Consider the following 27,956-nt stretch of genomic DNA (forward strand, 5'->3'; position numbering starts at 1 on the left):
GTATTTTGTGTTCAAAAAGGTTACATGTGAAGCTTAGAGAAAATTATTTACAATTCTGTTTGTTCAAATATCTGCAAACATATGTTTGTGTTGAATCTTTAATTTTACTGAGGAGAAGTGAACATTTGTAATAACTTTTAAAACAAATACATAAATGTAATGGCTATCTAATATCAATTTTTATTTTAAAAATATTGGAAGTTACTACTACACATAATAGAAGAATGTCCTTTTTAACTCTGATTTTACAAGTTAAAAATATGACAATGCCTGCATTATTTTTCCTTTTGGGATTAAAGTCACCTGTTATATAGACAAGTTTTATTTATGTTATCCTCCTATAATAAAAGTGGAATTACTGAATAGAATATTAGTGTGAACACTCATACTATTTCTACTGTCATTTTCATGAAGACCAACCTCCCCCACTGATATTGGAGTTATATAAATACTGAAACAATAATTCAATCCCATGTTTCTGGGTTCTTAGTTGAGCCAAAGGACCATGTATGACTGAACCATGTCTATTCATAACATAAGGTGAACTGCTTATTAGCATTTTAAAGAGTGGTTCAAATTCTACCATCTAAAATATGTAACATGTGAATTGTCAAAAAAAAATTACCATGATATTACTTGGGTTGGGTTATTTGACTCATCAATTTTAATTTGGAAATTAAGAAGAAAAATATTTTAAAAGAGGGCCCTCTGAAGACATTTCTTTCTTAGAAAGGTCATTTTATGCATTTACAGGGGCTATTTTGCTCTGAGCTACTAAAATGTATATCTATATGATACTATTTTTCTAGGACAGGGAGGCTTGGTTTATTTGAAGGGTCATAAAAAACACACGCACATAAAATTCAGCTGCTCATCTATTGTCTATCTTCTGCTCTTTCAAGAATTATATATAGACAAAAAGTGTGCTTTTGTTGTTGTTTCAAACAAATACATCCATGTAGTACTGCCTTAAACATGAAAATTTTGAAAAAAATCACCTTACATCCCCCATAAAAAAGCAAAAGAAATTATGTGTTACGCTCAAAGATCACGAGTTACATACTAAATTGGCTTCCAAATAGCATATATTCTAAATACTACGTTGTTTGCTAAAACTTGTAAAATTCAAGAAAAACTATTTCCTTAATGAAGCACTTAAGAGTAAAACACTGAAATCCCAACAGGTTTGCTACTTTCAGTTATATGAGCTGAAGAAATATTCATTAAATGGAGCAGTGGCTCAGCAACACAATTTCCAAATGCTTATTACATAAATTTTAACATTATAACTTACAGAATATAACCACCAAATGGAGAGCACAACTAAAAACAAAACATTAAATGCATTTTATTTTACAAATGGCAAAGGAAATAAATCCCAGATTAGGTTAAAATGTTGGGCTTGATACCTTATCAAAATGGCCTTCATGAAAATATTTACTCAATGGTAGTTCTACATATCTCTCAATCCTGTTTTAATGTTAATTTACAATGTAAATTATATTTTTGAAAATCTTCAATGAGTGAGACAGATGCACTCTTAAATCAATGGAATTTTGAAAAGTATTGGAAACTTTAAAACTTCAACAATGTTCTCAATTATATACTTTAACTTCCCATATTTTTAAAGTTGAACGACTACTTCCAGGTAATAGATGCACTGAATAAAAAGGATTTTTAATTGTATCTGAGGCATTTTTCATCTTTTTATCAATGCATAACCTGTGACTTTAAAGACAAAGTTTAAACTCTTTAACTTGAATGTGTTTTAATAGATCTTTGCTGATGTAAGAAGATGGAATTTGGGCACAGAAGGCTTTCCCAGTTTTGAGGGGAAGTTGACAGTTCTAGCTCTGATATTTTTGTCCTGAATTTAGCTGGGTTTTCTCTAAATTAAATCAACTAGTTAATCCTTCTCTTTCAATTTTGTTCAACTAAACTGGGCATGAGTCACTATTAGAATATATAAAATTTTAAAAGTTATAAATACCCTACTTGTAGAGCTTTGATAATGTGTGGATATTTTTGAAATACAAGAATATTCTGGTTTAAAAAATATGTACCTGCAGCTGACAAAATTTGTCTCACAGATATGAATGTTAGAATTATATTAAAAATTGCTTTCTTTTTTGGTTTTAGTTAGGTTCCTGAAAAAGAAAAACGTCCTAAACCAAGACTCAGTATTGCATTTGTACAAAATAAAATGACTACATATTAAACAGGCAAAGATAATACTGTTTCTCTCTGGTAATGGGATATCACATGCTTTAGAGTAGGGTTTTTGAAAACTAACTTCTATTAACTCCTTTTGGCAAAGCAGCTAGCATTCATTAATTTATAGAAAAACTTTTCCATTTACTACCCTAATGAGGAGAATGAAATAATACTCCTTCTCAAGGGAACTAGCCTAATCCTGGAGAGATATTCATACACTATTGAAAACTGGTATTTTTCTGGTTAGTTGGGAGCAAAGTACTAGCTTGGTAATGGTATCTATAGAAAGAAAGCCATGAAAAATAAAGCTACAGCTTTTTCTTCAGTGATACCATCCCCATTCAAGAAGTTTAAATTCGTTCTCTTGAGAAAGTCATAGATAGCAGTTCTGAGAGCTTTCCTTTCACAAGGGAAATACATGCTTAAAATGTTAGGAGAATGTATCTAGCTTTCAGGCCATTCTTCCATCAGGACTTAAAGCTTCAGGAGAATACCATAAATATTTCGCTTTTTAGGAAAGAAGGAGTTTAAATTCTCAATGGGATCAAAGAAAGTTATGGGAGCACATGGGGTATGAGATATTTCCAAATAGCTTCAGAATTCTGCTACTCAGTATCAAATGCTACTCTGGAAAATATTGAACCCATACCCATGAGATCACAATAATAGTCCTTTCATTTCTAAATATTTTATTGTATTTATAAATTATTTATTTGTCAAGAAAGTGGTAAGTCCATAGTGTTTTAAAGCTTCAGGGTTCTGTGATATATAATTCTTTAAAAATATACTGATGGCCACTCGTGCTGTGGTATAACACATCTCAAAAATATTGGTTATTTGAAAATGCCATATTTGGTGTACTTCTGTCCAATATTGTAGTACAGTGAAGACAGGTTAAGCACAGTCTATAACTGGCAAATTATCAGGATACAACTGTCAGGTCACGTTGTGATAAAAAACATGTGATGGTCAATAAAAACTGAAATGGAAACTCAGAAAAAATCATAACCAAGTGGAAATATTGAAGTTTTCCAATGGCCTGATCCATATTAATTCAAGACAGCTCCCCTTCTGACACTTCAGATAATATTGGTCATAGATTATTTTCATTATGGGAAGAAAATACATTTTTAATCCCACTGGTAGATTTTTCTAGCAGCATACTTGATGTAGTAAGTATATATTTAGATATATTGTAAATATACACAGTTGTTGAATAAATTATAGTGTTATGCAAAAATTCACACAAGGAGGCACTTGAGTGGCATGTTAGAAAATGATCTTTGGTAAAGGCAAAATGAAAAACCTGTTTCATTTAGTTACAATGAAAATATATTAACTTACTGAAATGGAATGTTTCTCAACATAAAAGATGTTTTTCAAATAGGCCACAAAATGGTAAATGCTATGGCTATAAACCTCTGCCTGTTTTTTCCTGTTTGCCATTTACAGTCTCTTTGTAGTAGTAAATGATGATAGAAAGCTTTCACATTCAGAGCTGGTCATTTTCATTTGTTGTAACTTATTTTGAGGGGCAAAAAACCCGGTATCTGATCTCAGTAGTAGTTGCACAGCTGCATGGTATTGTTATTCAAATCCACAAATTAACTAAATGTTTTATTATGTAGATGACAAATTACTAATGTCCAGGGCTTTCCAGAACCATTTTTTTCCAGCATTCCTTTAAACTATAGAAGGATTTTTGTATCCGACCCAATTTAATTGTCAAAAATTGCTTGAAAAGTCCAGGGTTTTAATGTCTTCTGAATCTGTTGCTTTTGAAATTAGGCATTTCTGTTAAGTACTGAAAATGTATTGATGATATTATTCAATAGAAAAAATAACTAAATGTAACAAAGGAACTGACTGAATATAAAAAATTTGGTACGTCACTGTACATCGTAATTTTAAAACACGAATCTGTCCTTTTATATTTTAGTCAAAGATGCAGGCATCTCTGATATGCTTGTCACAGTAAATTTGAAAGTCACAAGTAGTCAAAAGATTTGAAAATCATTTCAAGAGGAATACAACATTTGAAAGTTATTATAGCTAGTCAACATTTGAAAAACATTTAAAGTGGTTGGTTTATAGATATTATATTTAATATGATGGCTTAATTGATAAAAAATTATTGGTAACTGCTATTCCATCAACTGTAATTGAAAATAATTGGTAACTTTACAAAAATAAGAATAGATCTTGAATTTTATATTTGGAAACTTGCTTTTAAGTGGTGTTTAATTAAAGCAAAGTTTCTATTGTTGCATGTGTATTTTTTAACCCATACCATTTGACCCATGAAAGTGCAGTGGGTAGTATGGCTGGAAGATAATGGGGGGTGGCTCAGATGTTACATAAGTAGGGTACCCTGCCTCAGCCACAAAGTACGGAGCAGGCTGATAAAAGCAAGTTACCTTTTCTGTATTAGGTAGAATATTCAGTTCTCCAAGTACTTTCAAAGCCATCATGGTGATCAGGTGGAGAATCTGTCTTCTTTCATGACTCATGAGACAAACGGTGCTTTCATTCACAACTCCACGCAAGGTCATAAGGTAGTCATACTTGGTCATTCCTTCACCTATGAAATGGTTGTGGAGGTATGATTCAATTTTCTTTTGTTGTTCTTCTATATGAGGAAAATCAATAAAGAATCTAGAGCACATGTAACGTTCTAGGTTTTTGATTTCTGACATACAGGCTGGTTTGAAGCCATGAACCAGCAAGTTGCAGTACTTCAGAAGGCCACCACCTCTAATCTCTTCAGGTTTCCTGGTAGATATCAGCTTGTGTTGCAAATGCGTCATTGCTTCCTGGAAGTCTCCATACATGCTTTCAGCTACCACAACAGGATAGGACTCTTTGGTTAGCTTGGCATTTTTGTCACTGTAGAAGTCTAACATGGGATCCAAAACAATTTGAAAGGAATCTACACTAAATTCAAACTGCCGTCTGAGTGAACTCACAAATTTTAGTTCTAAATTCTTTCCAGTGTTATTTGAAAGGGAGATAAGACTCCAACAATCATGCCCATTGCAAACCTTGACGAATTTCTGTACGTAAGCCTCTTTCATGATATCTGGGGAGATCTTTTCCTTCTTTACACCTTTTGGTAAAAAGTCAAGTAGACAACCTAGAACTGCATCCTTAACAACCTGAAATTCTTCGTTACTTGGAAGCTCAACACCAAAAATAATGTCCAGATCCTTATAGCTGATTCCATTATGGCTTGCAAGTATGTAACTTGCTATGGAACCATTCAATCTGGCATCTTTAACAATAATTCCTTGCCCTATGAGTTGATCTTTCACAACATGAATGATGTCTTTTGGTTTTACCTCCATTGTGGGGAAATTCCCCTTTCCATGAATTGGAATTACTTCATCTAACACTTGATCCAGTGTTATAACTTGATCCCAAGTGAGATTGGTGAATCTGATTTCAGACATTGTGAAGTCAGTAGATCACTAGACAGCAAGCAAAATATTGGGAAGAAATATGTTAGCACCTTAAAATCAATGCTAAAGCATATAAAAAAGTTAAAAATAGACTTACCCTCAACATAAATCATGATAATACTAGGAAGGAAACTACCAATATATTTAATCATATTTAAATATAAAAGTGAAATAAAAGCCACAATTATTATGTCAAAGATGTTAGATACATTGATGAATGCAAACAGATTTCTCAGGAATTTGCTGGAGTGACTGTTGATACAAAATGGTGGCCTTTTTCAATCTTTCTTCATGTAAATCCTATGATGATGGTATTTCTTTGGAGATATAAATTTTGTTCATGGGATAACCATGATGTATCATTGAGATTAATTATCATGATTTTAAAGTGAGATCAGATAACATGTCTCTGTGTTAGAACCAATGGACTCAATAGCATAGTGTTTACAAACAATATACATAATCTTCAATCCCATAAGCATCAGATCACTCTCTCATATACTTTTCAGTTTCATACATATAACTACTCTTACTTTAAAGAATATTACTGAAGTTTTCTGTTAGAGTATGAGCTCCTTTAATTCCTTAATAAGGAAAGTACCAAATTTAACACCTCTTCTATGTGCCCAGTAGCCCTTTAAAAAATGTTAGTTGAAGGAATGTCAATTTAAAATGAAAAACAGATGAGATTACTAAATTTGTACCTGAAATGAGAATAAGAATATATAAACCCATAAGATTCCTAAGCTTTAAAAAATGTTCACTGTAGATTTGCAATATAATATGCTCAGATAATTTTATAGTTTAGGGAATTTTAGGAAGTTAACATTTTATAATGTATAGTAACACTATAAATGCAAGTAGATATAATCATGTAATTATGTACAATCACAGTGATTACATGGATCTTCAAGTACATTAATAAGCTGTCTAAACAAATAAATCTAGGAAAGCAAGTAACATTCAGCACGGATATAGTTTTGGGGTTAGGCATTTGTTCCTGACTTCCAGAAATAAAAAACAATATGAAGCTTAAGACAGATTTGTGTAGAAAGTATTCATATTTCACCTATCTAAGGAGCTATCAAAACAGAATATAAATATTTGAAATTTAGTATTATATACTTCCCTAGTAGAACTACAGCAAACGGAATCATCTTATTTGACATCTACATGGACTAGTTTGATAGTACATGCATTTTGCAAAAGGCCAATTAAGCAACAGCATATCTGTGTTAGTGAGAAGGAAAAATTAAACCTATTCTGTTTCTCTGTATGAAATCCTTAGAAATACGAACTACAGACTGAATATTTATTTTTATTATATGATGAAATGACCCATGAAATAGGATGCTTGTTTTAAGCCACTTTAATGACTGTCTATACAGTTTTATCAGCCACGTGAATATCCAAATCAATCCTTAAAGACGGATGGATCAAACTGACTACATATCAGGCTTTCAGAATTTGATAACTTATCTATCCAATGAAATGATCTATATAGCATCTTTAGGACACTGGAAAGAGCAAGATGCTACATGAAGTGATACAACATGCAATGAGAACTGGTAATCTTATTTTCTAATCCCTTCTCCTGAAATTATCACTGAATTATTACAAGCTAACAGTTTGTTATACTCAAATTCTCAATCTAGAAAAAAATAGTTCATAATACTGGATGGCTTCATGTAAAGGTTTTAGGAAGAAAAACAATTTACCTAATACACATTTTTAAAATATCACATATAAACTATAAGATTTTAATTGATCATACAGCAAAAGTTCTAAAATTCCTTCTTCATGTGCAAATTTGTTTTGCAAATATACATTTTCCTTTCCTTAATGGCAAATTTCCATTTTCAATGTCAGTAAAAATTTTAAAAAATTCAATATTCTAATCCTAGGCCTACAGTCTTCATGTAAATCATCTATGATCTGAAAATAAAGGAAAACATTTATGTTGCTATATTGACATTACTGAAATTACCAAATTCTTTCCCAAACAAAAGTTGACAGGACCTTTATATACAAATAAAACCATTCAGAGACATAACTAAAATAAATCATTGCCAAAATGCAGAATTCCTTGATCAAAAGATATCCTTCAAACCAAGAAATACGAAGCCCTACTTAACATCTTGGATCTGTTCCTAGATACCAGAGAAGGGAGAAGATAGGATTTTGTTTCCCAAACAGAATCACAGTAAGATCTTGCAAAGATAAGAAAGTGGCCCAAAATTCAACCTCACTTTACACCAGGAAAGTGGTGTAGAAAAACTGTCCATCAGTGTGCAACTTTCCAATAGCCACTTAGTTATCTATGCTAGTGATTTCCAAACGTTCTAGTCTTTTCAATTATCTACAAGCTTTAGAAGCACACATATAAAATAGTTAAGGTCTAGCATTTCTTAATAATTACAGAAACAGTGAAGACAACTTGCTAGGATGTGGAGAAATGGTGTCCTTGCATGAGCAACACATTTTTCAACTGTCTAAATCAAGGCTTTAATAATCAGTTAGTTTTTTTTAACTTTTCTCTAACCATAAATATGAAAGCTTGTTTTTAAAATCAAGTCTATTTTATTGACATATCATTACTAACTGACAAATTCTGAGTTACCATATCACTAACTACCTTTACTGTTATATAAGAAAATGAAAATTATAAATTTTTTAAATTAGCCCTAGAAAAAAGTATAATTATGATAAAAATTTGTGATACATATACACTCAAACATACATATACATATAGACATATATAAGCACAAAATATAATAAAATACATGTCACAATGGAGTAAATATAAGTGATTTGTACTGATCTGGAATCTATACATGCCTCCAACAAGGCTGACCTCTATTAACATGAATAATCAAGATTTGACAATAATGTTATGCTCCGTTTGGCACAGCTACTGTTCATTTTCACATAATGTACAATATCAATGTGTTATTAGTACAAATTTCAAATATGGCATTAAAGTAATAGGACTTATCTTAATGTGTAGATTATGGCTCCATATTTAATCACATATAGTAGAGTCAATCACCCATGTATCAAAAACAGCACATTAGAAAACTTGTTGGGAAACTTAATTTGAATTTTCTAAATCAAAAGTATGGCTAAATAGAAACTTTGGATGAATGTCATGGTAAAGGTGGAAAAACTGCAACAAAGCCACCCACATTGCTTATAATACTGTCTTGAATACAATCCAACTCTTAGTTACTGAAAGTGTGTTTACTGAGTATGAATTATAAAGCTACATTTTCATGAGTTAAAATTCCAAATTCAAGGTAGAAACTCTTCAATAACTTTCCACATAAACCTCAACAGAAGCACAAAACATGAAATTTCTAATTATCGTTTTCAAAATGTGGAGATCAGCAGTTCACATTGCAGAATATTTAAAACTTCTTTTGGCTCCCTGTCTTCTCCCAATTTACTTATCCTTTAAGCTAACATTTTTCCCATCTAGCCTAACCTATTAGTATGCCTGTAATGTATCTGACTATAGTAAATGCCCAAATCAATACATTGTGGTTTCCATTATTCAACTGGTTTAATTCATCTGGGAATGCAAAGCAAAGCAAGCAATTTGCCAAGATATCACAAAAGACTGTGAATGGATATTTGTATAACAAATAAAATGTAATTGTTCTCCCTATTACAACCCTATGTTCCCTCTGACCATGGGAAAAATAGGAAGTTAGCCACTCTTTACCTGTCTATATTAATCTTAGAACTATATTTTCAAAGAGAATGAGAAAAGATGTCATACTTACATTGAAAGGATTACTTTCAAGAATGCAATATAGTTGAGTTAAAATGATTATTCAGATCCTTCAGTGAAGATAGGAATTTTCGTATTATCACTGAATAAAGTCATAAACCAATCAGAAAAACTGCAAGATAATACAAGCAAAAATAAAGTTAATAGATATTATATACAAAAAATATAATGATGTCCCACAGCCAAGTCCTGCAAATTATATATATACATACATACATGCATACACACACACATACATACACACAGAAGAAATGATAAAATGATTGCTCTAAAATAGTGGTTGTCAAATTTTAACTTGCATTAGGCATGTTAAAATTTGACAACCACTATTTTAGAGCAATCATTTTATCTGTGTGTAAATACACAGATTTCTGGGTCCCACCTCTAGAGTTTCTAATTTAGCAGGTCAGATGTGGGGCCAGAATATCTGCATTTCTAATAACTTCCAAGATGATGCTGATGATGCTGGTCAGGGAATGACACATTAAGAACTGCTACACTAAAGAAAACTGAGAAGAAATGGTAAAGGAAAAGTAGTCTCAATAGCAGTGCCTAGTCCCTCATATTTTGGCTATTTCTACTAAATTTAAAACATTACATTAAATAATACAGAAAATTCTAATCAAAGTGAATGCGCTTTTAAACCATAAACTTTTGAAAACATTTTAACAGTGCAATATTGTTTTGTGAGCTGGACATTAAGGCTAGTAGAAAGTCTTTCTAAAGCTTGTACGTATTGTGGTCCTAAATCTAATTAGTTCTCTTACCTATAATAAATGATTGTATACAAAAATGAATTCTTGTACTTTAGAAACTTTCAAGTTATATATCCATATATACCTACCTATAGACAAACAACAAGATTTTGGTCAGAATGTATTATATTTCACCAGTATAAAGAAGTATTAAACATGAAATTTTCAAATTTCATTCCAAAAAGTGACTCACATTACTATAGATAATGCTAAAACAACTCCAATTTGGGTCAATTCACAAACTTATTTTAGTTGCAATAAGGTTCATATACCAAAACAATACTTGCAAAAATTCACTTGTCCAGGACTCTACTAACGAATGTGTTCATTTCCAAAATTCATAGCCACTCACAAACGTACCTCAGATAATTGTGAAGCTTGAAAAAGAGATGTTTATTTTTAATTCTTAATTAAAAATGTCTTTAATTATATTTAAAATGAAGTTATTTCACACACTTTTAACTACTATATATGGGGTAATGCTCGGAGATGTATGTAGGCAATGTTTTTCAGGGTTGACCCATGCTAGGAGGAGGAGAGCTTCAATTTATCTTGTACCAAAAGATGATGGGAGTGTTAAAGATTTTAGTTTCTATTCAGACCTATGAGAAGGCAGGCATATACTTTCCATGTTAGTGCTATTTATATCCTGCTCTGTCATTTCTTTTTAACTTTATGATCATCTCTTTTAAAATACTATGCTTAGCTCCATTTCCCTTCTTTTGTTTGTTTGTTTGTTTTGTTTTTTGAGACAGAGTCTTACTCCATTGCCCAGGCTGGAGTGCAGTGGCGCGATCTCGGCTCACTGTAACCTCCACCTCCTAGGTTCAAGAGATTCTCCTGCCTCAGCCTCCTGGGTAGCTGGGATTACAGGTGCCTGCCATCATGCCTGGCTAGCTTTTTTATTTTTAGTAAAGATGGGGTTTCACCATGTTGGCCAGGCTGATCTCAAACTCCTGACCTCAAGTGATCCATCTGCCTCAGCCTCCCAAAGTACTGTGATTAGAGGCATGAGCCACCATGCCTGGCCTCCATTTCCCATTTTAAGAGTCAAAGTGTTCTTACTGACAGAGATTTACACAAATTCCAAGTTTCCTGTCATTTGATGTATAGAGAAATAACTTCTTGAAATTCTTACATGTAGGTGGAACCATACTACAAGATCCTTGACTTAAGAGGCTTAGGTGAAAGATTCATTGGAATAATTAAAATAAACATGCTAGGCATCTATAAACATGAAGAGAAAATAGCATACAGGTCCCAAAAAGGAACAGTTCTCAATTTAAGAGCTTGGTGCGCAGAAGCTTTCCCCAGGCTAAACTTCTGCCCCTAATCCCAGAGAAATCTTACCACATTCTTCTCACTCTGCCCTAACCCAGATAAATACAATTCTTGCTGTGTTCACTTGTTTGTATTGCTATGGCTGTTATCTATTGCTTCTAAGGATAAAAGTGTACACTGTTATAAGTAAATGATTGCCTGGTTTCTTCCAAGTTTAGCACCATTCCCCTGTAGTGTGGCAGCAAGAGAGAAAAGTTAGGCAGTTAGGGTGGGTCCTTGGTAAAACTCCTTTAAGCAGAGAAACAGCCTGAAAAATCAGGCTGCAGGCACAGATAAGAAAACTTGCACAAACCTCTGGACCACTCAGATAAACGAACAAGGCCCAACATAGAAATGCCTTTATTCTTTGTGCCTAAGATATGCCCACAGCCACTTTAACAAGGGAACAAGGCTCAGCATAGAAAAGCTTTTGTCCTTTGTATAACCAGCAGGCTTCAAGGAAATAGTCTCTTCTCCTTTTGTGGGCATATACATGGTGTGTTCTGGTGGGTTCTGGTGGTCACTTTCATTTCCTTTTCTGGACAAGCTTTGGACTGTGAGCCCAGTCTCTATGAATCATCACTTCAGCTCCTGATTGGTCCCAGGGCCAAGCTTTCACTTCAGCTCCTGATAGGTCCAGGCTAAGCTAAGTAGCCCCTATGAATCATCACTTCAGCTCCTGATTGGTCCCAGGGCCAAGCTTTCACTTCAGCTCCTGATAGGTCCAGGCTAAGCTAAGTAGCCCCTATGAATCATCACTTCAGCTCCTGATTGGTCCCAGGCCAAACTAAATCACACTTTCTCTAAGCAAGCCTACAGATTAAGCATATTCCTTCCCTTCCCAGTCCATAAAAACCCTGGACCCCAACCTCATGGTGGGCAACCAATTCTGGCACCACTCTCTGCTGCAGAGAGCTTTCTTCTTTCACTTATTAAACTTTCGCTCCAATCTCACCCTTGTTTCTGCGCTCCTTAATTCTCTTGGACATGAGACAAAGAACTCCAGGTACTATCTCAGACAATGAAGTACTGCTACGTATTTTGGTGCACTGGCAAAAATACAACATATTTTACTGCATTGGCTGGGAAGAAAGGGATTCAGCTAAAGGATAAGAGCAGACCATTAACTCTTTACTTTCATTTCCAAGGCTTCTTATCCTAAGTATTTTTTCTCTCAAGAGCAAACAAAAACAGTGGGTCCCTTTCAGCCAGTTAAAAATGAATAGTGTGGCTGCCAGCCTTAAGACTCAGGGGAAAGGCTTGCTGGAGAGAACTTTTTAAATCTCCCTTTGCCCTCACATGTTGAAAATGTTGACTCTGTTCCAATCCAGTTTCCTTTCACAAAGGACCTAATGTCATGTGAGGCCAGAAGGAGGTCCTCGGGGCAACTGAAGGCATCTGGCTGAGGCTACACTTCAGTGTTACCTGGAAGCCCTTGGACTAACTCCTGTCACCAACAGTCCATTAGGGAATTGGCACAGGGACTTCCAGGCTTTTTCTATCACATTTTCCTTCTTTCTTTTTGCAACTATCATGTTTCCTATCCCTGCTTTGTATGCAATGTTGTAGATGTTTCTGCAACCTGGGGATATAGTCTTATTGGGCAAAGTCAGCTGGAGCCTTAGGAATGTAATTCAACAAATTATTGTCTCTGTGGTTTCCTTAAAATGGGGGATTCCGAGACCTGAATCTGAAAACCTATTTATCTCCCAACAATAGCACTCAATGGAGTTAAACAGGAAGCTATTTCTCCCCAAGCAACTATCCCCCCACTTCATTTAAGCTGTTCCTTTTCCCATGTGAGAAGCCAGCACTGCCCAGCAGAACTAAAATACTTTTCTATGAAACAAGTTGATATGGTTTGGCTATGTCTCCACTCAGACTTCATCTTGAATTCCCATGGGTTGTGGGAGGGACATGGTGGGAGGTAATTGATTCATGGGGGAAGTCTTTCCTGTGCTGTCCTCATGATAGTGAGTCTCATGAGATCTGATGGTTTTAAAAAGAGTGTTTCCCTGCACAAGTTCTCTCTCTTTGCCTGCTGCCATCCATGTAAGACGTGACTTGCTCCTCTTTGCCTTCCAACATGATGGTCAGGCATACCCAGACATGTGGAACTGTAAGTCCAATTAAATCTCTTTCTTTTGTAAACTGTCCAGTCTCAGGTATGTCTTTATCAGCAGCATGAAAACGGACTAATACACAAGTTAATTTTCTTCTGCTGGGAGACATACTTTAAGACAGCCTATCAAGCCCTAAAATTCTCTAACTTTTGTCAAAGTTTTTATCTAACAATTCAGACCTTACAGCACCATCTAGTGGGATGGAATTTTTCTCCTTAGGGAGCCTTGTCAGCTCTTTGCCCCAAATTTCTAGTTCCCCAATTTTTCTCTCTCTTACATCCCTCTATCAGTCATCAGGCCCTGTACCCTATTTGTAGTCAGAAAAACTCCACTTTCAATAGCCAGGAGGAAGCCATCCTGGTAAGACAGATTCCAGCCTTGATGCTGCCCCCATCAAAGGCAAAATAGCCATTCAGTCTTTGTGTTCTTTTAAGGCACATGCTGTGCATATAACTACACTGGCATTTAAACAAAAATGGGATTTTATGTTTGGAAGTCAATTGGTGCCATTCTCTGGAATTCTAATGTTTCACTGGGGCCATAGGAAGGGAAACCAGAGCTAGTATTAAAACAATCCCTCCGTTAAAGAGTCTTGCCCAAATCCAACTACTACATAATCTCTCTCAGGCCACTAGGGTACCTTGGGAGCCTCATGGGCCAAGTGGGTCTAGGAAACCAGCAAGATGGAGGGCTAGGGTCACTCTGGGTCACTCAGAAAAGAGAAAGGAGACACCTTCCCCCCTCCTCTTTTCTAGTTGGGTAACAAACCATCTGCAGTCTGTACTCCTCTTGAGTGCATTCTAAAACTCCTTTGACCCTAGGACTCTAGGAAACTCCTTTGACCCTAGGACTTTAAAGAAACAAAAACGGCATATATTCTATTGTACAAGCACGTGGCCGTCTTACCAACTGCAGGAGGGAGAGAAGGCCTGGCCTCCTCAGGGAAGTGTTAATTTCAACACTATCCAACGACTAAATCTTTTCTGCAGACCGTAGGGCAAATGGTCTGAGGTTCCCTACATACAAGCTTTCTTTGCCTTGCAAGATAACCCAGATCTTTGTAAGCACTGTAAAATTAATCCTGCCCTCTTGGCAGTCATATCAGCCAAGCCTACAAAAAATTAACTCCCCAAAGTCAGAAAAACAAACCCCTGGGTAACTCTCAAATGCAACTTTTAAATGCCCTACCTTTCCCCCTTATCCAGGGCCCCCAGCAGTCATATCATCAGCTCCTCTGGCTGTAACACCCAAGAAACCCCCAATTTCGCTGCTGTTTCTGCAGGAAATGACCAATGGACATGGTACTATTGGGGTTCAAGTTCCCTTCTCATTGCAGAACCTTAAACAAACAAAGGGGGTCCTAGGCAAGTTTTCTAATGACCCCAATAAGTATATAAAGGCCTTCCAAAATCTAACCCAAGTGTTTAATCTTGCATGGGGAAATGTTTTGTTACTCCTAGCCAAACCCTAATGGCTGCCAAAAAACAGGCAGCCCTACAGGCAGCAGAGAGATTCAGAGACAAACACCATGTCTCCTATAACCAGTCAACAGAGAAATCCAGTCAAAAGGGAAAAGACGGTGAAGAAGGAAAAAAAAAAAAAAAAAGGCAGGATCCTCATTCCCAATAGAATGCAGAGAACCAGAACCAAACATCTTAATTACTGTAAACTGTCTTTGTTAAATAAAAAACCAGATGGCTGAGAGAAACTTTAGTGAAACACACCTCCCTATCTCATAATTCAATTGAGGGACAGATAATCTTAAAAGACAAATTTATTACCCAGGAAGCCCCTGATATCAAAAGGAAACTACAAAAGCAGGCTATGGGACCAAAGAGTACCTTATAAAAACCTCCTGAAGGCAGCCTCCTCGGTCTTTTACAACAGAAACCAGGAGGAGGCCCAGGAAAAAGAGGGGAAACACAAGAAAAGAACAGAAGCAGTAGTGGCCACTTCACAGGTCTATAAAATCCAGAGTCCTGGCTAGGTGCAGTGGCTCATGCCTGTAATCCCAGCATTTTGGGAGGCCGAGGCGGGAAGATCACTTGAGGTCAGGAGTTCGAGACCAGTCTGACCAACATGGTGAAAAAAAAAAAATACAAAAATTAGCTGGGTGTGGTGGTGGGGACCTGTAATCCCAGCTACTTGGGAGGCTGAGACAGGAGAACTGCTTGAACTCAGGACGTGGAGGTTTCAGTGTGCCACTGCATTTCAGCCTGGGCAACAGAGCAAGATTCTGTCTCAAAAAACAAACAACAACAACAAAAAATCCAGAGTCCCCTGGTGCACCTGCTAATTGCTATCAGTATGGCAAACCAGAACACTTCAAAAGGGAGTGCCCAGGCAATAAAAAGGCTACCTCAACTCTGTCCAGCTTGTGGTAGGGACCACTAGAAGGCAGACTGTCCCCAGAGGTGCAAGTCACCAGGTCCAGGGCCTGTCTCACAAATGATCCAGTAGGACTAATGGGTCCTGAGGCTCAACACCCTGGCTCCATCAACTCAGACTGCCATTATGACCCAGGGACCCTGGGTAATTCTGGAGGTAAAAGGGAGGAAGGTAAACTTCCTTCTAAACACCGAAGCTGGTCTTTCTGTTCTCCTCCCTAATCCAGGCCTCCCTTCCTCCTATTGCACAATCGTGAAGGGCTTTGCACTAAAAGCTCTTCATAATTTCTTAGCTAAAAGGGAATATAGGGCCTCAAAATCTAAAGCTCAGCTCTGTCAGACTTCAATAAAGTACGTGGGTCAGCCTTATCAAAAGGGATGAGAGCACCAGGTGAGAAAAGGATTAAGCCCATTTCCTTTAACAGTTAAAGAGGATTCTTAGGCATTAATGAATTTTGCAGACTGTGGGTACCTGGGTACAGTGGAATAGCTCATATACCACCTCATGAAAGAAACTCGAGCAGATAAAACTCACTCCTTAACTTAAGAATATAAAACTCAAAAGCTTTTAACCAGTTAAAGCAAGCCTTGCTTGAAAGCAGCAGCCTTCTTCAGTCTTCCCATAGGGAAGGCATTTAATCTCTATGTATCAGAAAGGAAGGTGATAACCCTGGAAATTTTAACTAAGGCTCAAGATGCAGCTCAACAATCGGTGGGCTATCTAAGCAAGGAATTTAACTTAATGGCTAAAGGATAGCCAGCCTGCCTCTAAGAAGTTGCAGTGGTGGTTTTGCAGGTGCCAGAAGCCAACAGGTTAACCATGGGGAATAACTTAACTGTTTATACCCCACACAATATAGCAGGACTGCTGTCCTCTAGGGAAAGTCTCTGGCTAACAGACAATTACCTCCTCAAATATCAAGCTTTGCTGCTAGAGTGATCTGCAGTCAACCTAAAACCCCCTCCTTGTCTGAATGCAGTCACTTTCTTCCAGAGAAAACTAGAAAACCTAAACATTACTGTGAACAGATAGTGGTATAAACCGATAAAAGAAATAATAAAAATCACTGTTTATATTCTCTGTAGTTTTAATAAAAATAATTTTCTTAAAAAGTTCTCAGCTTAATTAAAAGTGGATATCTAAGTTATAGGTATATTTTTAAAGGCCTTTATGTTTTTTCCTCTTCATAAATGTTGTTTTTCTGGAAAAAGCTTTTTCTCAGTCAACTGATTTATTTTTCTCCACTCTGTATTGCCACTCTTGGTGCATGCATAAAAGGCCCTAGGATAACTTCTGGTAACCCAGGACTCCTTGAGAAAACAGAAAAGTCACCACAAATCCCATCTTGGGAAAAATATCTGTTTTCCTCATTAAACCCCTGAAATTAGAGGCAAATAAATACCTCTCAAAATCTGTTTTCACCTTCCAGGTATACCTGTTTATCAGGCCGCAGAAACTACATACTTTCTGAGCCCTATTCTTAAATGGTTCCACCCTAAGCTGCTGGATTTTCTTCTGCCTGGCTGTGTAGTTATACATGTGTTGCGCATGTAATGTCTATTTAAAAAGAGCTCTATTTAATTAACTTGAAAAAGGAACATCACACACCGGGGCCTATCACGGGGAGCGGGGGGGGGGGGAGGGATTGCACTGGGAGTTATACCTGATGTAAATGATGAGTTGATGGGTGCTGACAAGTTGATGGGTGCAGCACACCAACATGGCACAAGTATACTATGTAACAAACCTGCACGTTATGCACATGTACCCTAGAACTTAAAGTATAATAATAAAAAAAAAAAAAAAGAAAAAGGATAAGCACTTGGATCAAATATTTTTTAAAGGGAAAAATAAAAGCTCTGGTACCTTTCAGTTCATATGACTTTAATCTTTAAAAACTAAAAACAGCCTTAAAGATTACTGGTAAAATGCAAATATCTTCAAAATATAAATAGGTAGTCTAAATTATGCAAGTCACATACTAGTTTTGCTAAATATTTTAAGGTTTTAAACTGCTTCTTTGGCGTTTAAAAACTGTTCAACTTGCCTGTTTCACAATGGGTAAGGTCTGGGGACATACGAAAGTAACCATGCCCCTAATAATGCTGAAAAAAGTCAAACTTTATCTGCACCTACTATATAATTAAAACAACTTACCAAGTTTTACATTAAAGTTAAAAATTGCTAAGAGTTACCATTATAACATGTAATTAAGTCTACTGTATTAGTCTGTTTTCATGCTTCTGATAAAGGCATACCTGAGACTGAGAAAAAAAAAGAGGTTTAATTGGACTTACAGTTCCACTTGGCTAGGGAGGCCTGAGGATCATGGTGGAAGGTGAAAGGCACTTCTTATATGGTGGCAGCAAGAGAAAATGAGGGAGAAGCAAAAGTGGAAAGCCCTGATAAACCCATCAGATCTCGTGAGACTCATTCACTATCATGAGAATAGCACAGGAAAGACCAATCCCCAGGATTCAGTTCTCTCTCCCTGGGTCACTCTCACAACATGTGGGAATTCTTGGAGATACAATTAAAGTTGAAATTTGGGTGGGGACAAAGCCAAACCATATCAACTACTGCAAATGGATTTACATGCAAAGTGTGTGAAAAAAGTAAAATGTGTTTTTACTAAAAAAATTGTAAGAAGGCATGGAAATGTACATTTTGCCTAGGGATAAAGAATTTTCTCAAATAAAGCAGAAGATTTAAGCAAACTATGGAAAAAAACTGTATGAATTAATCTTACCATGAAAACTCTGTACACACATATTAACTAAATTCAAAAGACTATTACATATATTTTTCTTTAAGTTCAGCATTAAAATAAAAGCACAACAAGGTACTCTTTTCAGCAAAATGTGTAAAGGGTTATAAAATGTTTGTAAAAGTCTCACATCATGATCAAACTGGTTAAAATTAAATATAATTGTCCATAAGGTTTCATTAAAATTGGGGTTAACATTAATAGTTAACTAATGCAAGGGTAAAATTTGGTTCTTTCTCTTGAACAGGATTTTCATGTAATACTAAAGGCTAATAAAAGGTTTTTGAGTTTTCAAATTTTTAAGTCATCATTTTAGAAAAACAAATAACTTATGGTAATCTAAAACTCCATTCATAACATCAAGTGTTTTAGATCAATAACATATTTAACAGGCTTCCCAAAATCAATTGTCTTTCCTGACATCTAGCTTTCGGATGCTACAGAGGGTCTCTGGAATGTCCAGAAAACAGGTAAACAGAATTATTTAACATGTTTAAATACATGGAATTGCCAAAGTAATGTTTAATCTTCTTCAGGTTATATTTCAGTAAATATTATTATTATTAATTAATTAATTTATTTTGAGAAATAGTCTCACTCTGTTGCCAAGGCTGGAGTGCAGTGGCGCAATCTCGGTTCACTGCAACCTCCACCTCCCGGATTCAAGCAATTCTCCTGCCTCAGCCTCCTGAGTAGCTGGAATTACAGGTGCCCGCCACCACACCGAGCTAATTTTTGTATTTTTAGTAGAGATGGGGTTTCATCATATTGGCCAGGCTGTTCTCAGACTCCTGACCTCAAGATCTACCCACCTCAGCTTCCCAAAGTACTGGGATTACAGGCATGAGCCACCACACCCAGCCTTCAGTAAATATTATTAACATATGTTATAAAACCATATGGGATGTCTAAGGTTCTAATGTTTAAATATATGCTATCAATTATAATTGAAATTATCTTAAACTGTTGTAAACCACAAAAATAACCAAATTTCTTTGACAATCGTGTTTCTAATTGTAAACACCCTGATCATTTTGTCATTTAAGACAATTGTCTGCTTTAATCCTCTTCATAAAAGGTTTATACTCAGCTGTAAAACTTTAACAGGTGCTCTCAAATGCAGGTTTCTAATAATGGAAAAGCATACAGGATTAATAAAAAGCTGAAATGTTTATAAATATCAAGCAGAACAAGAGTTAACTGAATGGACTGAACTAATAAAAAGCTAAAATAATCTTTTTAACTTTTGCTCAAGATATTGCTAATCCTTGTTTTGTTTTTCAGTCAATAAAACTTATTTTAAACTAGATACAGCCTTTAACAATTAAGTAAGGTATACTTCTGTAAACAAAATGTAAAACATGCTTGTTTCTCTCTGCCTGGTTCCTCTAAAATTCAGACACTAGTTGTAAGCATTCTTAACTTCTAACAATATATTGTTTGCATCAGTGCAATAAGAATGCATTTTCTTTTGCAACAGAACAATTTAAAAACTGGTGTTTTGCCAAGGGTTTAACTAAAAGAATGTGTTTCCCTGTAAGAAGTCCAGCTTAACTTGAAAAGCCAATAAAAGCCCCTTGGAAAAATTGGCCTCATATTTTGTCTACACAGTCCCTGTACAGGGTTCCTAATCTGTGGTGAGTAAAAAAGTCACTTTCTAACAGGCCCAGAACACCATGCTCTTGAAATCTCAGGAAAAAAGGAGTTTACCCAACTCATAGGCATTTAAGGGTGCAAACCCATGGCTGGGCTCAGCTTTAAAAAGTCCTATCTAAGATTCCTTGTAAAACAAAGTTCCATCAAAGCCCATCTAAAAGGTCTATGTAAAGGTAATTATTCTTGCTGCAGTTTATGAAATAATCAGTCCAAGTATGAGACTGAAGTCAATTTTACAAACAACACAGTCTTATCATAATTTGTTTTTAACAAAAATGAGGACTGGAGAAAAAAATTGTTTCAAAACTTATACAGCTGTCATTAATTTCTAGTCTCAGTAGTTGTTTTCAAGTTTTTGCCTACCTACATTTTAAACTAACCCTATTCCTGTAAATCGACCAGCAATCTCCAGCTACTGCTCAAAGGAAACAAAAGGGAATGGGTAATGTAGAAATCAAAAACAATATTCTAGTTCTGGAGAATTATCCCACAAGTCCTGCCAGGTAATAAAAGTAAATAAAGTGCCTATAAGTCACAAGTTTCTTTGTTTAAAAAGTAAAACCAAGAAAGCTAACCGAAGCCCAGCCCCTTGAATCCAAATCTTAACAGTCATAACTAGCCATCACTTAGCCTTGGAATTTTTAAGCCGTCTTTACCTCCACCCTTGTTTCATTGTAATACATGTACTCTAATAAACCACATTGTTTCTTCTCATCTAAAGGCTATCAAGCTACAAATGGCAATGCAAAAGGAACCATGCATAAACATGCCTTTCTTCCAAGGACCCTTAAGCCAGCCACAAAAGAAACCCTAGTTGCTGTTCCCCACACAACACCCCTCTCCAGCAAAAAGTAGCTAAAAAAATCAGCGCCTAATCTCCCTAACAGCAGTTAGGGTCTCCACTCCTGATGGGGAGAATAAGAGAGAAACGGTAGGCAGTTAGGGTGGGTTCTTGGTAAAACTCCTGAAATCAGAGAAACAGCCTGAAATATCAGGCTGCAGGCACAGATAAGAAAACTTGTACAAACCTCTGGCCCACTCAGATAAAGAAACAAGATCCAACATAGAAACACCTTTGTTCTTTGTGCCTAAGACATGCCTGCAGCCACTGTAATAAGAGAACAAGACTCTGCATAGAAATGTCTTTGTCCTTTGTATAAGCAGCAGCAGGCTTCCAGGAAATAATCTCTTCTCCTTTTGTGGGCATATACATGGGGTGTTCCAGTAGGTTCTGGTGGGCACTTTTTTTTCCCTTTTCTAAACATGCTTTAAACCATAATCTTGGCCTCTATAAATCATTGCTTCAGCTTCTAATTCATCCCAGGGCCAAGATCTTTGGCCAAGCTTTCACTTCAGCTTCTACTAGGTCCTGGACCAAGCTAGGTAGCCCCTATAAATCATCACTTCAGCTGCTGATTGGTCCCAGACCAAGCTAAATCACACTTTCTCCAAAACAGCCTGCAAACTATGCACATTCCTTCCCTTACCAGTCCATAAAAACCCCGAACCCCAGCCTCACAGTGGGGAACCCATTTGGGCCCCACTCTCTGCTGCAGAAAGCTTTCTTCTCTTTTTTATTAAACTTTCACTTGAAACTCACCCTTGTGTCCACGCTCCTTAATTCTCTTAAATATAAAACAAAAAAACTCTGGATACTATCTCAAACAACAAAATACTGTTACATATTTTGCTGCATTGGGAAAACTACAACTGTAGCACTACCTCCCCTTGCTACTGTTCCTCTACCCCTTCCAGTGGCTGTAGCTGGTAGAGATTTATAGCTATGTGAATTCAACAGCCACCAAGTGAGCTTCTCTTGCTTCTGATGTACATGACGCAGAGTTGCTGCCTCTCCAAACTGCCACCAATTTCAGAGAAGCAAGCTGGCCAGAGAAATCTCCAGCCCCTTTTGAAGGGACTGGCTGATAATACTCTAGAGTACAATGGGCTTTCAAGCAAGCTGGGAGCTAAAGCCACCTAGTGAGACCAAAATGCCATTCTCTCTGCACTGGATGCTGTGCAACTCACCATGACACTCACAGTAAACCTAGTAACCTCATAAGCTTTTTCCACATCATTCCAAATCACTAACCCCTCTGTGGATAACCCTGTCAACACTGAAGGGGACTCCAGAATTATAGCCAACACCATATACAACTTTCACATCCCTCTTGAACACTGTCTGAGGAAGGAGGAAAGTAGCAACTCACTGCAATGTTTCTAGAAAAAGCTTTTTTTTTAAAAAAAAAAATTCTGTTCACAGCTCTCTGTCTACTCACCACACCCTCTCAGACATTAAAACTTACCTCACCAATTGCTGCTCTCCTCAAACCCATCCCATCAAGGAGAAACTACAGGGGTGTGGTGCTAGCATGAGGCTCAGGAGGGAGCCTGCTAGTAAGCAAGCAAAAGAAGGGGCCATTAAAGAAAGATAAAATGAAATGCATTTTTTTTTTTTTTTGAGATGGAGTCTAGCTCTGTCACCAGGCTGGAGTGCAGTGGCGCGATCTCAGCTCACTGCAATGTCTGCCTACCAGGTTCAAGCGATTCTCCTGCCTCAGTCTCCTGAGTAGCTGAGATTACAGGCATGCACTGCCATGCCTAGCTAATTTTTGTATTCTTGGTAGAGACGGGGTTTCACCATGTTGACCAGGATGGTCTTGAACTCCTGACCTCGTGATCCACCCACCTTGGCCCCCCAAAGTGCTGGGATTACAGGCATGAGCCACCGCGTCCAGCCATGAAATGCATTTTTTAAAGGGAGAGAAATAAAGAAAGAAGTAAATCATATGGATTCTACCTACCCCAGGTGGGGTGATCTCTTATTACCTTCCATTCTCCTTCATTGCTGAACTTTCTCCTGTGGGATAATACAACCTTTCTCCTTTCCTACACCAAAAACTATTTTCCATTTTTTTCTTATAAATAATGCCTTTCCCTTTTTTCTTATAAATAATGAATTTCCAACTTCCCACTCTGTAACCTCCACTTTTTCTCCCATTCCCCAACACACAAATAACTCCTCCTTCTCCTCACATTTCTTCAAGTATTTCCAACACAAATACAAATTTAAGTTCATGCTCAGAAGGCAGTTTTGCTGAAAGAAGTGGCATTTTTTTTCTACTCAGTTTTTTTGTTAATTCTCCTTATCATGGGGAAGTCCCCTCCCTCATTTCAACACCTTCTGCTCTTGGTTTGGCTACAGATAAAATTTAAGTCCTCATGTTTCCTCTCGCATCTGCAGTTAATTTTCATAGGAGAAAAAGCGTGAATGATAATGACATTCTTTAAAGAAACAATTTCAAAATGCAGTCTTTGATATTTTACAATACAATTGGCTTAATAAAATCCACTAAGTTTATGATTAATTTGATTATTTTTCTAAACTTTACTTGCATTAAATTGTTCTACTAGAGGAAAATAAGGTAACTTCACTCTTAAAGTGCTTAAAAGCTATACAAGTGAGGTCAGGTGCAGTGGCTCATGCCTGTAATGAGGTCAGGAGATAAAGGCCATCCTGACCAACATGGTGAAACCCCGTCTCTACTAAAATACAAAAATATTAGCCAGGCATGGTGGTGCATGCCTATAGTCCCAGTTACTCGGGAGGCCGAGGCAGGAGAATCGCTTGAACCTGGGAGGCAGAGATTGCAATGAGCCAAGATCATGCCACTGCACTCCAGCCTGGCAACAGAGCAAGACTCCATCTAAACAAACAAACAAACAAACAAACAAAAACTATACAAATGAGATAAGTCATGAGTGCTTTAAAGGAAAAAAAATAATCTGAAAAGGAAGTTCAGGACTATATAAAAAAATACACAGATATGTAAACATGCTTGGTTACCTGATAATAACTGGAACTAATTACTGTAGTAATTAAAAACATTTGATATCTAAAAAAGAATTAGGTGTAGTCTTTTACTTTAAATACTTCACTTCAGAAACATATTAAATTTTGAAAATAATCCACCATCAGGCTATTTATTGAGATGTCAATGTGTCAATTAATGTAGGATGTAGGGAGTTTTGTAACTCTCTTACTCTGGAGTTCCAAAAAAACACAGTAATTCTTAATACTATATCAATATATCAGTTATATTATGTCTTTTATCTCTTACTCTTGAGCTAGTTCAGAAAATAAAATATTAAAACAATTATTGATGCCCTTTTAAACATATTAACTGAGTTCAATTTTACCACAGCCATGATTTTAGGCACAGTTATTAATGAAAGAGATAATTTTCAAAGATATTTTAGTTGAATCAAGTAAGTTTCTGGACAAAATATGAACATCAATTTTGATGTGTGCTCAGAGTTAAAACTAAAAGAAAAACTCCCTTTCTACAAGATTTCTCACCGTGTCTTCTGATAGCAGACTTTGCCGAATTTAACAAACAGTCCTACTTTGAAGACTAACGTCCTTTTCCAGAGTTCTGCATCACCTGATCTCCCCACATTCTCTATACCTCACTTGCTGCAATACCAGGGTTACTGTTGCCAAGAGACAAGGAATATTATTATCGCATCATTAATGCTCTTATAGATGGGGGAATTTTCAAAAAAAAATTTAAATGGGGCAATTCTGAGTCCCAAATCTCAAAAAGGACAATGTTATATTGGATATATTAAAGATTAAAAACAAGTTCCTCAAGATACTTGAACTTAAGTTAAAAATAGTGAAGAGGGAGGAAGGAGAAAAAAAATAGTGAAAATAACCAGTTAAACCATGTAGATTCGCATAGATAGGCAAACGTTTTTGTTTTGTAAGTATTGTAACTGCCTACATGTGACTTCAAAATTAAGTTGCAATTTCTGAAATACAGAATTTGGGGAAATATTTTCTATTTAATTCTTACCCCCAAGGGAACGTACTTTTTTTTTTTTAAATCCTTAAACAATTAAAAAGAGGCTAGTCATGGGGGCTCATGCCTGTAATCCCAAGCAATTTGGAAGGCTGAGGCTGGAAGATTACTTTGAGCCCAGGAGTTCAAGACCAGCCTGGGCAATATAGAGAGACTCTGACTCTATAAAAAATTTAAAAAGCAATTAGCTCGGTGTGGGGATGCATATCTGTTGTCCCAGCTACTCAAGAGGCTGAGGTAGGAAGATTGTTTGAGCCCAGAAGGTCAAGGCTGAAGTAAGCCATGATCACGCCACTGCACTCCAGCCTGAGAAACAGAGCAAGGCTTTGTCTCAAAAAGAAACAGTTAAAAAAGTATTATGGTTGATAAGTATTATTGTTTTGAGTGCCAATAACTAATTTCCAAAAAGAACATTTAAAAGACAAGAGTTCTTCCCAACATAATGTTTTGTTAGAGTATGTCCAATTTATAGAAACTATCACATAACTGTTTTAATAAGAATATCAAAATTACAAAGATAGGCAAGTAGGTAGATATAGGAAAAAATTATTTGGCTAAGTCAGTGATCCATGTGATATTTTTATGATAGATAATTTATAGCATTTTCCAGTAAAACATAGAAAAGACTAAATACATTTTGGAGGGGCCAAAGGTAAAACAAGATACCTGCTCAATGTTTTCCTGGCATTATAATATATGACAAATAAATACATAATTTTAGTAACATTTAAAACTATAATCCTTGTATATAAAGAATGTTACATTGGAGTTTAATTTTAAAGAAAAATATATGTGTACAGTTTCTTAAAAACATGAAAATTACATTACATTATATATAATACTGAATATACATTTTTAATTTTACACTTTTGAGTGTAGAATTTTTAAACATAATTAAATGGCAACAATAACTAAAAATTATATGATGCTTATAATGTGTCAGGTATTAAGTGCTTTAATTAACTCAATTCTCATTCAAAAGAATGCAAAGTATAGTGGAAGGGTCTATGATTCTGTTGAAAAAAAATAAATTATGCAAAGAAATTAATGAAAAGAGTAACAGATAAAATGGACATGATGTACAAAGAGCTAGGCAGGGGTTGGAGGAGGGGTTTTAAGTAGAATAAGCAATCAGATATTTTGTAGGGTGCCATTTAATATACAACCAAGGGGTATTGGAAAGAAATCTGAAAATGTCATAAGGCAGTTTCATTAATCAGCAATAATGAATTCTGTAAAGTACTACATGTTTAAAATAAAATACATATATCAGATATAGGTCAAATTCTCAATTATCTTTTTATAAAGATTTAAAAATATGTCTTTTACCAAGATAAAAAGTCAAAACAATATAATAACAAAGATAGTATAAGTATCAGTGAGAAAGAAGATGGGAAGAAGGAGTTTTGGGAGAAGAAAAAGACGAAACAGAAGTCAAAAGACAACTACTGCTAAATAGCTGTTTAGCAATCCAAATATTCTGGTTTCATCCCCATTCATTCCAAAGGCCGTAATTCCCAATTTGACCAATAGTGTCATTCTCTTTTGACTCATTTTGGATATATATACTTTTTAAATCAACCAGAGTTTTGGGAGGCTGAGGCAAGAGGATCTGTTGAGGCCAGGAGTCTGAGACCAGTGTGGGCAACATAGCGAGACCCTGTCTTTGAAAAAAAAATTAAAAATATTAGTTGGGCATGGTGGCATGCACCAGTAATCCTATCTATTTGGGAGGCTGAGGTAGGATTATCGCTTGAGCTCAGGAGTTTGAGGCTGCAGTGAGCCATGACTGCCCCATTGCACTCCAGCCTGGGCAACAGAGCGTGAATCTGACTTAAAAAAAAAAAAATCATTAAAGATCCCTTTTCAAGTAAGAATGATTTTTATGTTACTGAGTGAATTGTGGCATTTTAGGGCAAAAATGCGGAAATACTCTCAGAGCTCAAAGACTGGTTCTCTGAAATAACTCAGTCAGAAAAAAAATTTAAAAAAGATTAAAGAAGAATGAATAAAACCTCCAAGAAATATAGGATTACATAAAGCGACCAAGACTACATCTGATTGGCACCGCTGAAAGCAAACAACTTGGAAAACCTATTTCAGGATATTGTTCGTGAACATTTCCCAACCTCACTAAGAAGACTAACATCTAAATTCAGGAAATGCAGAGAATCCGTGCAAGATAATATACATGATGACCATACCCAAGACACAAAGTCATCAGATTTTCCAAGGTTGAAATGAAAGAAAAAATGTTAAAGGAAGCTAGAGAAAATGGAGCAGGTCACCTACAAAGGGAATTCCATTAGGCTGATAATAGACCTTTCCGCAGAAACCCTAAAAGCCAAAAGACATTAGGGGCTTGTATTCAGCATACTTAAAGTAAAGAAATTCAAAGTAAGAATTTCCTAGCCAGTCAAACTAAGCTTCATAAGCAAAGGAAAAATAAGATTCTTTTCAGAAAAGCTAATGCTAAAGGAATTTATTACCACCACACCTGCCTTATAAGAGGTCCTGAAGATAGGGCTAAAAGTGGAAAAACAACAACAACTACAACAACAACAAACTATTACCAGCCACCACAAATACATACTTAAGCACACAGATGACTGATACA

The 27,956-nt window shown here is 36.0% G+C and overlaps 1 protein-coding gene across 2 annotated transcripts in view; it reads right to left on the reverse strand.

Annotated features, from left to right (window-relative positions):
- Positions 1-217: 217 nt before the first annotated feature.
- Positions 218-27,956, reverse strand: part of TENT5D (terminal nucleotidyltransferase 5D) — an 88,239-nt gene continuing 60,500 nt past the window's right edge. Inside the window, exons 1-3 of one of the 2 annotated variants that reach the window (XM_011712375.2) lie at positions 24,835-24,956; positions 9,458-9,577; positions 218-5,681 (exon numbers count right to left, since the gene is read on the reverse strand). In XM_011712375.2, coding sequence (XP_011710677.1) covers positions 4,494-5,663 — 1,170 coding nt within the window. In that variant the 5' untranslated portion in view covers positions 5,664-5,681; positions 9,458-9,577; positions 24,835-24,956 and the 3' untranslated portion in view covers positions 218-4,493. Of the gene's footprint in view, positions 5,682-9,457; positions 9,578-24,834; positions 24,957-27,956 lie in introns of those variants that run through there. The other variant, XM_011712385.2, reaches the window with a different exon arrangement.

Source organism: Macaca nemestrina, chromosome X, assembly GCF_043159975.1.
Source record: "Macaca nemestrina isolate mMacNem1 chromosome X, mMacNem.hap1, whole genome shotgun sequence".
Lineage (NCBI taxonomy): Eukaryota > Metazoa > Chordata > Mammalia > Primates > Cercopithecidae > Macaca > Macaca nemestrina.